Source organism: Clarias gariepinus, chromosome 17, assembly GCF_024256425.1.
Source record: "Clarias gariepinus isolate MV-2021 ecotype Netherlands chromosome 17, CGAR_prim_01v2, whole genome shotgun sequence".
NCBI lineage: Eukaryota > Metazoa > Chordata > Actinopteri > Siluriformes > Clariidae > Clarias > Clarias gariepinus.
The window spans coordinates 7742999-7759369 of NC_071116.1; the positions used below are offsets into that span (position 1 = coordinate 7742999).

Below are 16371 nucleotides of genomic sequence, written 5' to 3' on the forward strand. Positions count from 1 at the left end.
CCTAAAATTCATAAAATTATAAAGAGTACGAACCCCTAAACTTAGTGAAAATATGCAACTATAATCACAAATTCACACCTTTTTATACAGTTTATAAATATTATCTAAGACCAGCTAACAGCTTTATTGCTAGTCTCTTAGGTTAGCTAGCTTGAAAACTCTGATGAGTTAAACTAGCTTAATGTTTATAACTAGCAGTCACATATAAAATAAAAACAAGGTGTTCATAGTAACAGATAGATTACAGATTCCATCCATCTGTCTTAATCTCTCTCGTCGTTACACTTTAACGACTTTCCATAATCTCTCTCTATTGTTGCTCTACAGTATGTAAGTCCAGTTGACATGACTCAACTTCCAGATACAGTGACATGATTAATGCTGTTTATTTACATTAGCTGGCATAATACGTAGCTACAATATAGCTGAATGCTTTTAGCTAGTTGTAACATGCTAACTGCTATGATGAATATAAAAAGGGTGGCAAGGGGCAACCCCCCCTGAGTCTAAAAACATGCAGTTCATTGAATGACCACTGGCTCCAAATGTGTGTCAAACTCCACTAGAACCCCATGTTACAGTAAAATGCCCTACTTTACAACAGAAATAAACATATTTGAAGCCTGAGACAAAAAAAGTTTTGGTCCCCATAGTTAGATATCCATTTTTGACAACTACCATAATTAAAGTGCCTCTATTATGTGTTTTCAAATATAATCTTTCATGCAATGTGTTATGTAGCTATATGTGAAAATTTAACTATCTGCAAAGTTGTGACACCGACAGTGCACGATAAAAGAACTTCTTGTCTATTAAAAAACAGAGTCGGCTCACATTCGCCTAAACGAATCGTTAGCAATTCGAATCTTTTTCTGTTACGGATCCACGTCACTAAGTAACATATTTGCATAACTTTTCTATGTATTGACAGGTCTTCAGAGCTGTCATTCAGTTATGGTAATGGGCGTTTCGTTTTCCGACACACGCTGTAGCGGTAGACCAAACATAAAGCCATCTGACCAATCACAGCAGTGAGGGCTCACGGAAAGAAGAGGTTTAGACAGATGGATTATTCGAACTGCTTCAAACGAGTTGTTTACGAATCACTTAGAAATGGGGTAAAATTAAATCTATTTTTGGAGAAAACTAAAGTGTTTTTTGCCCTTGCATACATGTAAACAAACCTGTTTTGGGAGACTCATAAAGCAATATTAGCAACCTTTAAAATGGCATAATAGGGGCACTTTAAGCCTTAGAAATTTGCATAATTAGTGGCATGGCCAATTTGAGTGATAGCTGCATTGCAGGTGTCAAACTGAAATGGGAACAAAAAAAAATGTGAACCCTGGCCAGCGGGGGACTGGGGAGGAGGAGCCAGACACGGCTGAACCTCATGTGAAAACGCCTCTAAGCTAACCAGCTAACCGGATTCAGTGAACTAGATTTCTCTAGATGTGTAGACGTTTCAGAGCTTCTGTATTCTTATTTTAGAGATAAAATATCTCACTGTGGAGTTAATTGAACAAGACCAAGTTAAGTTAGATAGCTTGTGATAACAGAGGTAAGGAGGCGTGTTCTAACCAACAGCCAGGTGCCGTAGGCTCTGCCCATTTGACCTTTTATGGATTAGCCGGGATTTATGCGGAGTCAGAGTTTCCACATTTGAGCTTCAAAACTGCACTTCAGAAATCCTACAGTATAAGTGATGTCACAGAGGGTTTTTTCACATTTGTACAGTTTTTGGTGACAAGTTAACAACAGCTAGATTTCAGCAATAAACATTAAGGTTTCGATCTGCAGATCTTAATTATACAGAACTGTAGTGATATTGTTGGAAAAAGTAGTGAACAAGTATGGTGAAGTATTTGTACAAACAGACATTGTACCACTGTATTAGCTAAATGTGTTCATGTCTTCTATTGATGGTTTTATTCTCTGGTCTGCTTTGTGTGCTCTTTTTTCTTCCTATGTTTCTGAAGTACAGCTTTCAGAAACACAACCTCTTTGTGTTTTTCTTCTGTGACTTATATACCTTGCCTTTAATCCATGGATAGTATATTCTTCATCATAATAAATAGGAGTTTTTTTTTAAAAAAGAACTTGAAATTAATTAATAAACATGAAAATGATGTACTGTATTTGAAAAGCATAGAAGAGTTTTTTTTTTTAACATGCATTCCCTGCCTGTGCCTGTGCACGAGAATGTAGCACTGCTCCAACTAACACACACCCCCTGGTGTTTGCATGCAGTCATTGCATCCAGCAGATCCTGGAGGCGGTGCTTCACTGCCACCAAATGGGCGTGGTGCACAGAGATCTCAAGGTGAGTGACGGCTCTCGTTCTTTTTGTCCGCCTCAGCGCGGTTGCATGTTTGTGCACGTGTCTGTGCACTCTTCTGTGTCTGTCTCTTAACCCTGTACATACTGATGGAACTGTTTATAATCATAGTAATGCTGATGTACAGTATATACAGTGTGTACATGTGATGGTGGATGATACATAAGAAACACCACTACTTTGTATTATTGGTTTATTTAACAATCATGGTTTTGTGATTTTAACGAACTGAGTTTCAATTCAATTCAATTTTATTTGTATAGCAGTTTAACAATTGTCATTGTCTCAAAGCAGCTTTACACAATCAAAAGAATTATTTAATTTGTATAAGATGTGAACGTGTATGAATAAAAATGATAAGATTGTCCCTGATGAGAATGCCGAGAACGACAGCGACAGTGGCAAGGAAAAACTCCCTGAGATGGTAATAGGAAGAAACCTTGAGAGGAACCAGACTCAACAGGGAACCCATCCTCATTTGGGTGAAACAGAGAGCAGGGATTGATCTGCATCATACTGTGTGTGACTGGAAGTTGAGTATAACAAGAGACATGTTTAAGTTAAAATTGAGTTTAGTTCATTATTGGAGGCTCAGGTCCTGGTCCTGAACTATCGAGTCCTCAGAGAACAGCTGTCTGCATCAGCCGAGGACAGGAGCGTCTTCGTGTAAAAGTGGAATCATCCCCAGTCACCACACGCATCCCAGGCAAACCACACGGGCCATCCATGCGACAAGATTTCCAACCGAAAGCAAGATACCAGACAGCTCCAGGTGGCAAAGGATGTCTGGATGACTGGCAGCTCAGGAGCGACATGTATAGTGAGAGAGAGAGAGACAGGTAGAGGGAAAGGGAGAGAGAGAAGTAGAGAGAGAAGAGGAGAGAGCAGAAGAAAATGAGAAGTGGCAGTAAGGTATGGTCACAGTCAAACAATGTATAATGTGAATGTATATTTAATGCGGAGTGCAAGCAGGGACTCCGGCAGGACTAACTCTGACAGCATAACTAAAAGGGAGAGCCAGAAGAAAACACAGACATGAGGGGGAACTGGGATGTAAAGCGACCAATTACTTCACCGTCAACAAACCTGAGTGATCAATGAGAGTGGGGAAGACAGCATCTAAACATACCAGCTTACCATAATACTCCACGTCCATGAGTCCCCCAGATCTGCTCCTTTGCCTAAAGCTAATCTATTTACAAAAATGCTTGATTAAATAAATAGGTTTTTAGCCTAGACTTAAACACGGAGACTGTGTCTGAGTCCCGAACACTATTTGGAAGACTATTCCATAACTTTGGGGCTTTGTAAGAAAAAAAAAAGCTCTGCCCCCAGCTGTATTTTTCATAATACGCGGTACTGACAAGTAGCCTGCATCCTTTGATCGAAGTAGGCGTGCCGGATTGTAAGATACTAGCAGTTCACTCAGATACTGCGGCGCGAGACCATTTAATGCTTTATACTGTACGTCAAGAGTGGAATTTTAAAATCGATCCATGTGTGATCCCTCATCTTTGCAATACACCATACAATAGAAATGGTTTTGTAGCTGGGCCAGGGGTAGCTCAGTGGTTAAGGCATTGGACTACGGTTCGGAAGATCCCAGGTTCAAACCCCAAAACCACCAGGTTGCCGCTGTTGGGCCCTTGAGCGCGGCCCTTAACCCTCAACTGCTCAGATGTGTAGTGAGATGAAAATGTAAGTCGCTCTGGATAAGAGCGTCTGCCAAAATGCCTAAATGTTTTGTAATTCATGGACACGCTTACACTTTACTTTGTTTTTTAAAATGAATTTATTCACTTCTGATTACTTGCCAGGTTATCTGATGCAGCACTCCATTACTCTCCTTCTCCTTATGTAAACTCTAGAGACTGTTCTATGTAAAACCCACACTATTAGTAGTTCGTTTAAAATGCTAAAACTATTTAATGTGGCACCAATGACCAATGCCATTGTCAGATCAACCAGGGTCATATCTGTTTTGAATATGAACTTCGCATTACCCTGCTGCTAATTGGATGAGAAAATGTACGGTTGTTCATTATAAAGTGGCCAGTGAGTATGTTTAAAATGAAGTTTTGTACTGACGATTGCTTTAGTGTTAAGAATCATAAAAGGAATTAAACGCTCCACTGTGGGTTGTGCTATTGCAAGAAAACAAGTAACACATTGGTGGTGTGATGCGACTCAGTATGAAACAGTTTTCCTATAACGGCACATGCCGAAGTGTTTTATTCCTTTTATACCAAACGCCGATTTGCAAATGAGTCTTTCTGTAAAACTAATAACATACAGTACTGTTATTAATAAACAAAACAGACTTGTGTGTTTCGCCTTGCAGCTGACTCAACCATCAAGACAATGACAAGAAAATGTATTTACACCAATCCAAACCAATCATACTGGGGAGTTTGACAGTGCTGTGGTATAAATTATGATAGGTGTAAACACTTTGGCACGTTATGTACTTGTCAAAAGTGCCACACTGGCACATTAATAAGTCAGTCTGCGTGTTCTTAATTAAACCAGTTCAGTTGTCCTTAAGCACATTATGACATCTTAAAGAATGAGATAATGAAACATGAAAGGCTTCAAAGCGGAGTATTGAGGTCTTTTAACCTCCCAGACTGCGCCCCACATTCTCTATTCCTAACATGACATCGAACAGTATCTGTGGTTCACGTCTTATTTCCCTGAATAGTAGCCAGGATTCTGAGCTCGCTACAGTACGGCATCACGCGTTCTCTTTCCCCGCTCTCCTTTCTTCTGGGAGCAGCAGTCGGGCGGCGACGAGCTGCAGAGAACTAGAATCGCTCTCCAACACCCACACTGTTCCTCGCCTCTGTCTTCTAACCCACTTTCTCACCCAGACCAGCTTCCACCAGAGCGGAAGGAACTTAACCTACTTACGGTAGCACTGTACAAGGCACACAGTAAAAGACTACTGTATCTCTCTCTCACACACACACACACACACACACACACACACACACACAAAATCTTGTGTACATGTATATCATGCAGGTCTGGAAATGTTTCACCTCTGTATGTAGCTGTATGTTTTAAAGTCTTATCTGGTGTTTCTGAAAGGAAGCGAAAGCGTCAGATTTGAAACCGTCATCGAGGCTTTCACAGCTACTGTATCACTGTGAATCATAATGTGAAACCTGCTAGCAGGGACGCTGTCTTCTCTTCTTTTAAGTCACACAGATTTTGTAATTTTTATTTATTTATTTTTTTTACACCTGACAGACAAACCGAACGTAAAATTACCTCCACAGCACTGTAGAGGTGTTTTTTTGTTATAGACACTTATAGATTGAAACGTCATGATTTTTCCTGTGAACCATATTATAATCCACAAAAAAAATTTGCACTCAAAGGTTTTTTATTTAATTGTGGTCTGGTTATATTCTCACCCTGACAGCTGGATAGCTGCATACTGTGTGGGCATCCGGGCAATCGAGTTCTTCACAATTACTGATGGCAAATAAGCCAGTGCAAACTCTGTGCTGCGAAAATATTCCTGAAAAAACGAAAAAGAACTCATACCCAGTGTGTTGTTCTTGAGGAAATAAAATGAAATAAAACTCATTTTACTTTTTAATAAGTTGATCCAAGATAAGTAACATGGCTAGCTAATGGACTTAATTTATGATCAGCCTAATGTCTTAATCAACATAATGTTATGAAGAACAAACCTAGCAATTCGCAGGAAAAAAAAGTGTGTTGTAGGGTTACAAATTAAGCACTTTTTGTTAACAATCAATAATAACTTGCTAATTAAAAATTAATTATAGCGGCTGGGTAGAGTTAAAGGGTCAATGGTCAATACCAGCCTCCTGGGTCAAGGGTTCGATTCCCACCTCCTGGGTCGAGGATTCGATTCCCACCTCCAGGGTCAAGGGTTCGATTCCCGCCTCCTGGGTCGGGGGTTCGATTCCCACCTCTTTGGTCAAGGGTTCGCTTCCCATCTCCAAGTTTGAGGGTTCGTTTCCCGCCTCGGGTCCCTGTGCCCTCCAATGGGCTGGCACCCTGTCTCGTTGAGGCCTCGTCAAGACGGCGCTATTCATAGATGGGGAGAGAGAGGGGGGCTGAGTGAATCAGTGTTCTGAGAGTCATTAAATACAATTTTACCCACAAATATTATTAAAGTGCTATAATGCTTTAATTAATTTATTTATATTTAATTATAGGCAAATAGAAATTTCCCCTGCAGCTGAATTTTTTTTTAACAGATCTAATGTCACAATCCAGTGTTTCTCATACACTGATTTGTTTGTGATGCTCTGCCCCAGTGACCTAAATACAAACCCGATTCCAAAAAAGTTGGGACACTGTACGAAGTGTCAATAAAAACAAAATGCAATGATGTGGAAGTTTCAATTTTAAATATTTTAGTCAAAATACAACATGGAGGACATATCAAATGTTTAAACTGAGAGAAATGTATCATTTTAATAGAAAAATGCAGTGGAACCTCGGATTACGAGTAACGTGGTTTACAAGCGACGAGCAAGATTTTTAATACATTTTGACTTGAAAAACTAGCATTGTCTTGGTTTACGAGCACCGAGTATCATGTATCATGCATGCGTTCCAATTTTGACGCTGAGCATCACGTGATCACAACTGAGCCAACGTTTTTTCTCTCTCTTGCGCTGCAGAATTGAATAGAATAGAATCTGTCGGGATTTGTTTTTACTTTTTTTAAAGGTAAAGTGCAGGTTAATTTGTTTTATTTTTACTTTAGATTTTGTATTAATTTTATTTATGTATTTATTTTTTTGGGCTGTAGAAAAAATAATTTGAGTTTCCATTATTTCTTATGGGAAAATTAAATTTGGTTTACAAGTGTTTTGAAATACGAGCCCACTTCCGGATTGAATTATGCTCGTAAACCAAGGTTCCACTCTAAATTGATTTTAAATTTCATGGCATCAACACATCTCAAAAAAATTGGGACAAGGTCATGTTTACCACTATGTGGAATCCCCTTCTCTTTTTGATAATAGTCTGCAAATGTCTGGGGACTGAGGAGACAAATTGTTTAGGAATAGGAATGATGTCCCATTCTTGTCTAATACAGGCTTCTAGTAGTTCAAATGTCTTAGGTTGGTTGCATCTTCTTCTTTATGAAGCGCCAAATGTTATCTATGGGTGAAAGATCTGGACTGCAGGCTGGCCATTTCAGGACCCAGATCCTTCTCCTACGCAGCCATGATGTTGTAATTGATGCAGTATGTGGTCTGGCATTGTCATGTTGGAAAATGCAGGGTCTTCCCTGAAAGAGACGCCATCTGGATGGGAGGATATGTTGTTCTAGAACTTGGACATACCTTTCAGCATTGATGGTGCCTTTCCAGATGTATAAGCTGCCCATGCCACATACACTTATGCAACCCCATACCACCAGAGATGCAGGCTTCTGAACTGATCTCTGATAACAACTCGGGTTGTCCTTGTCCTCTTTAGTCCGGACGACATGGCGTCCAAGTTTCCCAAAAAGAACTTCAAATTTTGATTTGTCTGACCACAGAACAGTTTTCCACTTTGCCACAGTCTTTGGCCGAGAGAAAACGCCTGTGCTTCTGGATCATGTTTAGATACGTCTTTTTTTGACCTATAGAGTTTTAGCCGGTAATTAGCTCGGTATTCCTGAACCCATGTTGTGATTTCCATCACAGTAGCATTCCTGTATGTGATGTAGTGCTGTCTAAGGGCCCGAAGATCACGGGCATCCAGTATGGTTTTCTGGCCTTGACCCCGCACAGAGATTGTTCCAGTTTCTCTGAATCTCTGGGTGATATTATGCACTTTAGATGATGATAACTATTGCAATTTTTCTCTGAGAAACTCCTTTCTAATATTGTACCAATATTTTTCGCCGCAGCATTGGGGGAATTGGTGATCCTCTGCCAATCTTGACTTCTAAGAGACACTGCCACTTCGAGAGGCTCTTTTTATACCCAATCAAGTTGCCAATTAGCTTAATACGTTGCAAATTGGTGCTCCAGCTGATTCTTATATGTACATTTACCTTTCCCAACCTCTTATTGCTACCTGTCCCAACTTTTTTGGAACCTGTAGCTCTCATGAAATCCAAAATGTGCTAATATTTGGCATGACATTTTAAAATGTCTCACTTTCAACATTTGATATGTTTTCTGTCCTCTATTCTGAATAAAATACTGAAATTTGAAACTTCCACTTCATTGCATTCTGTTGTTATTTACAATTTGTACAGTGTCCTGAATTTTTTGGAATCGGGTTTGTAAAATAATTTTTTGTATTCTATAATATCACATTTAAAAGATTGCAGAACACTGATTCGCTCAACCTGTCTGTGAATTGCTATCTGAGTATTCCAAGTTGCACAATTACAGTAAAATAAGATTAAAAGAGCTTTAATAGGGATTCCATCCCTATTAAATCTCAGATCACCACTTGGTGCAGTTGTTGAACATTTATACTTTAATGTTTTTATTTCTTAAAGCTTATACAGGGCATTGTCAAATAAGAGTAAAATCTGTGTGTGCATTAGTGTGGTGGCTTACACCATGTCTGCAAAACTATGTGCCAATGTGCATAAATGTGTGTGTGTGTGTGCATGGCTGTAAGCCGTCGTCTGTCCTTTGTGTGTGAGTGGGAGTAAAGTGACATAGCTTGCAGATCGATGAGGTGGCCTGATGTGGTCCGTTCTGTTAGACCCCAGACCTCAACAGTGCAGCGTAACCCCTGGTCATGTCCACGCCTCAGTCCCTGAGCTGTTACTGCAGCTGCAAAAATGAAGGCTTTACAAATGGACTTATAATAAGGAGAAGGGGAAAAATCACAAATTTCCACCTATGCTATTCAGTGTTTATTTACTGTGTTCTGATTAGGCAGAGAGAGGATATGTTAGTCTTTATTACAGTAATCTGAGAGACTGGTGTTCCTGTTTAGCCAGAGAACCTGCTCCTGGCCAGCAAATGCAAGAACGCTGCGGTGAAGTTAGCCGATTTTGGTCTGGCCATTGAAGTGCAAGGGGACCAGCAGGCCTGGTTTGGTATGTTGACTGTATTAATGATATATCTGATTGGTATCTCAGCAGTCTGTCTTTTTTTTTTTTACAAACCATATTTTTATCTCAATGTGCAGGATTCGCAGGTACACCAGGTTACCTGTCTCCTGAGGTGCTAAGGAAAGAGGCTTATGGGAAACCTGTAGACATTTGGGCTTGTGGTGAGTCAAGTGCTCGTTTTGCCGTCTCTCTCTTTCTCATCCTGTCTGTCTTCTAGGGTGTTTTCATATTAAGTTCACAGATTTGTTTACAAGAATACTTTACTCCTTAACCTCTTAAGGAGGTGGGTAGCTCGGTTGTTAAAGCATTGGACTACAGTTTGGAAGGTCCCAGGTTCCAATCCCATGACCATCAAGTAAGGCCCTTAACACTCAAATGTATAATGAGAAAAAATATACATCACTCTGGATGCACTTATCCTGCTGTATCGGAGAGTGTAAATACACAAATGTGCCCGGGAACAGAGCACAAAAAACAATGTGAACACTGGCCGGCAGTTTTATTTTTCAAAAAACGAAATTTGCCAAAGATGTGTCGAGGTTGTTAATGACACTGGCACAAGTCCAAATTAGTAACATTAAGAGCTAATTTTTTTTTTTTAAAGTTAAAATTTTAAAAGCAAGGATTATTATATAACTCTAATTTTTCTCAGGTGTTATCTTGTACATTCTGCTCGTGGGCTACCCTCCATTCTGGGATGAGGACCAGCACAAACTCTACCAGCAGATCAAAGCCGGAGCCTATGATGTAAGTCCCGGACATTATTACACACCGTTTATTTGTTTCCTCCACTCCAACACCCATCATTCTTGCACATGTATGTGTGTGTGTGTGTGTGTGCGTGTGTCTACTGTCCTTCAGTTTCCTTCACCAGAGTGGGACACAGTCACCCCTGAAGCCAAGAACCTTATTAACCAGATGCTCACCATCAACCCAGCCAAGAGGATCACTGCACAGGAAGCTCTTAAACACCCATGGGTCTGCGTAAGTAGTGTCTACAGTTATGCAAGCGCACACACATACACACACACACACACACACACACACACACACACCGCACACATCCAGTTCCTCTTCAGGACGTGAACATATGAGCAGTCAAAACTACTTGAACACACTTCATCATTCATCATGCTAATGGAGTTGATGATAGCAAAGTGATTATATTTGAATCAAATCAAATATGTAATGCATGGATCAAAACAAAATGTTTACTTTGATGTTTTAATTTGGAAAAGCTGGAGACAGAAATGAGTCACATTGCAAAGAGAGGAAAAGATCATAGTATTAGAATATTTATTTATTTTTAATAATCAAAAGTCTGTAAAATGGCACTTTTATAACAGGCTCTTTAAAAGCAATGAAAGAAAGAAAGTGTCATTTAGCAGCATACACTCACTGTCCACTTTACTAGGGACACCTATATACACCTGCCCACTCATTCAACTCTAGGTTCGTCGTGTTGTGCATTCTAAGATTGTATTGTCTGCTCTTCAACAAGGTGTTCCAAGTTGCTGCCTTTTTTTTCTTTTTAATCGCACCTCTCTGTGTAAACATTGTAAACATTTGTTCTGAAATACTCTTACCAGCCCATCTGATACCAACAGCCTCCCACAGTTTACACTTATTACTCTTAACCTGTATGTTCCCAATTTTACGCATCATCCTTCTGCCACAAGGTTGCCTGATGGCCAACTGCATAAAAGAGCACAAGCGTTCCTATTAAAATGGACAGTGTCCCTGCAATAGAATATGAGGGTCATTTGCTGATATATGATACCCCGTTATAAAATATGGGTTCTTGTGAAGATTGATGGCGTCATGGATTCTGACAAAAGTATTTTTTGTGATGACACTGTATCCAAACGCCTATACTTCAATATGGAGTTGGTACCCCTTTTGCAGCTATAACTGCTTCCACTCTTCTTGGAAGAGTGTCTACTAGATTCTGGAGTGTTTCTGTGGGAATTTGTGCCCATTTAACTGATGTTGGACGAGAAGCCCTGGCTCGCAATCTTTGCTCCAGTTCATCTCAAAGGTGCTTGATGGAGGTGACGTCAGGGCTCTGTGTTGGGGCCAGTCAAGTTCTTCTACACTGAACTTATCAAACCATGTCTTTGTAGTTGTTGCTTTGTGCACTGGGGCACAGTCATGTTGGAATAGAGAAGAGCCTTCAACAAGTGCTGAAGCATTAAGAAACAGACATGGGTAAAGAAACACAATATCAATGTTTTGCAATGTTCATTGGTCCTAACCTGGTAAACATTATAGTCAAAGCCACAGAATGCAAACGATCACTCACCACGAAAATACATTTAATTACATTATTGAGCTCTTAAGAACATTTCATGTTCAGGAAAATGAATATTGAGATAAAACAATTGTTTTTAGCTTTAAACTTACTGCTTAGTTTTATGTAGGGTGCCAACATTTTTGAAGGGCACTGTACACTATATTATGCAATATTAACAACGTATGTAAGGGCTTTCATGAAAACACAACTGACTGCATGTTCATGGCTTACTGTATGTTGTCAATAAGTCAAGCAAAAATAATATTAGATACTTATTATTTTTAATACTTGCACCATGTTTTGCCTAATGACATGTTCCTCTTCCACAGCAACGCTCCACTGTGGCCTCCATGATGCACAGACAAGAGACAGTAGAATGCCTGAAGAAGTTCAACGCCAGGAGAAAACTCAAGGTCTAACTATCTTTCCTGCGTGATTCATACCTTTTCTATTGACAAGGTCCTGGTGCAGGAGACGGTGATGTCGGTGGCACGCCAAAGCTTTTCTGTAGAGACTTTCAACAATGAACCTGTACTTGAGTTCTAAGGTCATGTTGAATAGGACTATTGATCCAGATTGATTTAGAGTATTTTATTTATTTATTACATGAAATGATATTCATCGCCAATTTTAATGGCAGCCATGAAAATAATACTATATAAATAAACAGTACATTTAGGAAAATCAATCAGACGGAGTAACAAACAAAGTAAACAAATGTTGCAAGGAGCTTAGTTTGCATGGTGCCATTTAAGATAGTACAGTACTAATCTCCCACCAAATGTGTTCATATAGATGTTTGTCACTGTGCAGCGGTAAGGACACGTCATATAAGTTGTTGCAATTGCGGACCGGGTTGCGCCACTCCTCGTTAAAACTTTCTGCCATTTTTGACATGCCTGGTGACTACACTGCTCGTACTGTTTACATGCATATTGCATATTGCAGGCATATCAGGTCAATTCCTAAAGAACGTGCACAAGCTATGCACCAAATGAACCCAGGGTATGATCAAGGGCACTACTTGGTGCATGGAACAAGGGATTCAAACTTTCACCCTACATTGTGTACTAGTTTCATTTAACGTTGTTTACGATTGAAATCCAAAACCGGCAGTTAGCTGGTATTCTAAAGCAGAATAAATGGAAATATTAAAAGATTCTTAAATGCACAGGACTGTCCACCACCTCCATGTTTTATTGTCCTTACGTTTGGGCTATATAGTACCGCTATATATAACTCCACACACAGGAGTTAGGACTCAAACCCCCAGCCCTGGAAGCGCAAGCCATCAGTACTAAGCACTTGGATGCCGTATTAAGAATTTATTTTATTATTATTATTATTATTATTATTATTATTAAGTTTGACTATAAGAAGTTCGACTTACAGTGTATAACGGATGTTCAGCTACCTTTTTAATCATTTGGAGTCATTTCTTAGAATCTTTTCAACAAAATTTCCCAGTTGCTTAGCAACAGTGTTCTCATGAGTATCACCACCTAGACCGAGAGTGTAATATCACTTCACGTGCCCATATCAAAAGTTCCAATTGGATATAAGATAACAGCTTCAGCAGCTCATTTTTACTGTGACAAAACGATACCGTCTTCAAGCCTGAAACCGAGCTTTTTTTTTTAGTGGAAAAAAAAAATAATTTCTCATTAGGCACCAGTACTGCGTCAGTAGAAAAGTGCTGACCGGAGAAGTTTGATGTTTGCATTGTGATTTCCCGGCACTGTAACTTATTGCCCTGTGCACTGTTTCTCACAGGGAGCCATTCTCACCACCATGCTGGTTTCACGCAACTTCTCCGGTAAGTAAACCTAAAGTCCTGAAGCATTAACTCATATTTTCCTTAATCCATAAGAAGCCCGAACAAAGAAGAGCACACGAGAAAACATACAATGAGCCGATTCCTGACATGTGATGTGACGTACTTGCTTGATTGACATGCTTTAAAATAGGCCTAAAGTCAAAGCAGCTGACCAAAAAAAGCTTTTCTGTTGATTCTTGTTCTTGGACTTGCATGCAACATGTTTAGAAGGCTCCTACACGGGGTCTAGGAAAGCGGTTGTGTAGGAAAGGAGGGTTTTTGGGCGTGTGCCTCTGTACCAGAATGTGTTCGGTAACTGGCGTTTATAATAACATGTGATTTATGTCTGCTCTAATGAAGCATCTGCTCTCTCACACACTACTGCAACACACACACACACATGCACAATCGCACATTTCAAACACTCACACTCGAAACAGCAGGTTGGTGGGTGGCAGCGACAGTGTTTGTTCTTAGGAAGCTTTTGGATGAGCTCTCTCTCTCTCTCTCTCTCTCTCTCTCTCTCTCTCGCCTTCCTATCCCTCGAATTCTGTGCTCTCATTACTGTAATTACCTCATCCTGCGGGGTGTGTCAGCGGGAGAGGAGGTGGAGGAGTGTCCGAGCATCACTCACTCACACGCACACATATGCATACATGCATGTACGGTACATGTACTCATATACACATACACACTTTATAAGGGGAAACTCAGCATTTCAAAAATGCTTTTCATTCTAAACAACATTTAGAGTATTTTGTTTACAAGAAAGAAGGGACTATATAGAGGTGCAGATATAATACAGTGAATACATCATTAAGAATTGAGGTTAATTGTGCTGCTGTATGACTTAATAAATTAAATGGCCTTTAAGAAATGAGTACGCAGTGCAGCATATAAGGAGCTACATCATAATGATTTAGCTGTTAATAACATTTCGTAAAATTGTTAAAAGGGGTGTTGAAGTCAAACCGTGACTGATTGATTGCGCAGCGTAACAGAACACAGTTATGAGAGTAAAAAGCGCCTATATTTCTTATATAATCTCCTGCTATACTAATGCACTTATCACAGCATTTTATTAGCACTTGGATCCATCAAGGCTGAAAGATTTCTCAGGATGCCGGAACCATGCCCTGAGTCTCGTCTGAAACGCTGGACGCTCAGGAACTCCTTTAATACCCTGTGGAACTGGCTTGAAGTGAGGTCAGGACTGTATGGGGGATGTGGCAATAACTCCGAGCTGAGTTCCTGTAATGTGTGAGTGGTGCGGCGGGCAGTTTGAGGTCGTGCATTATTCTGCAAAAAAACAGAACTCCTTGGTGATCCGTTTTTTTTCCCCCAGTGCCATTAAAAGTGGTTCCTAGGAGGCCAGCATTTCGTGACATGAAGCAGGGAGTCTGATTCTGGCTTCGGCATATTGAGGAAACTTTGATGGTATCCAAGCACTAGTGAAATGCTGGAATAAGTGCATTAGTGTAGCAGGGGATCATATAAAGAAATAAAGGTACGTTTTACTCTAATAACTATGTTCTGTTTGTCTTGAACGCCAGATCATTTATATCATCTAGAACGCACAAGATTATAAAGATATAAGGCTATTCAAGGGATCAAAATGCATTAAAGGGAATGTGTTCAATAGCTCGTTCTACAGACAGAAGACTTTTTTTTCAGTTTACAGTGGGTATTAAAATCACAAACAGAGTTTTTGCTTTATCCAACTGTATTTCCTCAGAGCATCACAGTGTAAGATATAACACCAACATGTCAAAAAAAACAGAATTACTGCTTTGGAACAGGATCACTCCCTTTTAAAAATGACCGGTGAAGCTAATCATCTTCTCAATGGCAAAGAAAGCCTTTTGACTTGTGATCAGCTGTTGTCCTTTTGATTAGCGCAGCATAAAAAGCTGGAATATTTTAGTCCCTGGTAGTAAAACTGAAGCGAACAATCAAGGCTAGGCACTGTCAGAAGATCTCATAGGACACGAAGTTAAGATATGGATAAAAAGATACGGTATCTTAGGCTTTATTACACCATTCCTTAAGTGAAGCATTGAGGTGGTAACATCCTGCTACGGTGGTGTAGAAGATAGAAGGAAAACGGCTGGGCCAAAATACCATCAAAATCTGCTTCTCACTGCCAGGAAGTCCTCAATGGGAAGGGTGTTACATTCCAACATGACAATGACCCAATTTATTCCCATTTTGTTCTGACATGTTGGTGTTATATCTTTCATTTGGATGTTAAATGTTGCACTCTTTTCAGCTGGATAAATCAAAAACTGAAAAGCAACAAAATGTAATTATTTTAATACTTTTTTCTATGCCCATTGTAAAAATTTTCAAATGTTTGATGAAACCGTACATGCTAGACCTGTAATTAAAACAATATACGACCTGTCTCCAAACATCTGATTCTGCGCCTGATTGTGCCTAAGCCTCATCGGTGGTCTGGAGGAAAACAAAATGCCCACCTTTACGTTGCAATCCCAGGTTGAATGACACTCAGAAATGAGAGTTCATGTCTCACTCACTCACTCACTCATCTTCTATACCGCTTTATCCTGTATTCAGGGTCGCGCGGACCTGGAGCCTATCACAGGAGGGTTAGGGCACGAGGTGGGGTACACCCTGGACAGGGTGCCAATCCATTGCATGGCACACACACACTCATTCACACACTACAGGCAATTTTGGGAAACGCCAATTAGCCTAACCTGCATATCTTTGGATTGTGGGAGGAAACCGAAGTAATGTTCTTCTTTAGATTTTTTTTATTCTGCGATAATCTAAAGCAGTACATTGGTTTATTACCTAGAGGTAGATCTTATATACACGAATAGGATTGAGATCCATGC

The 16371-nt window shown here is 39.9% G+C and overlaps 1 protein-coding gene across 11 annotated transcripts in view; it reads left to right on the forward strand.

Moving 5' to 3' along the window:
* Positions 1 to 16371, forward strand: part of LOC128505501 (calcium/calmodulin-dependent protein kinase type II subunit beta) — an 87051-nt gene that overhangs the window by 41428 nt on the left and 29252 nt on the right. For 8 of the 11 annotated variants that reach the window (XM_053475946.1, XM_053475949.1, XM_053475950.1 and 5 more), the window contains exons 6-12: positions 2251 to 2323; positions 9284 to 9386; positions 9479 to 9562; positions 10054 to 10148; positions 10263 to 10385; positions 12024 to 12107; positions 13468 to 13510. In XM_053475946.1, the coding sequence (XP_053331921.1) occupies positions 2251 to 2323; positions 9284 to 9386; positions 9479 to 9562; positions 10054 to 10148; positions 10263 to 10385; positions 12024 to 12107; positions 13468 to 13510 (605 nt within the window). The remainder of the gene's footprint in view (positions 1 to 2250; positions 2324 to 9283; positions 9387 to 9478; positions 9563 to 10053; positions 10149 to 10262; positions 10386 to 12023; positions 12108 to 13467; positions 13511 to 16371) is intronic. The other 3 variants (XM_053475947.1, XM_053475951.1, XM_053475954.1) reach the window with 1 other exon arrangement.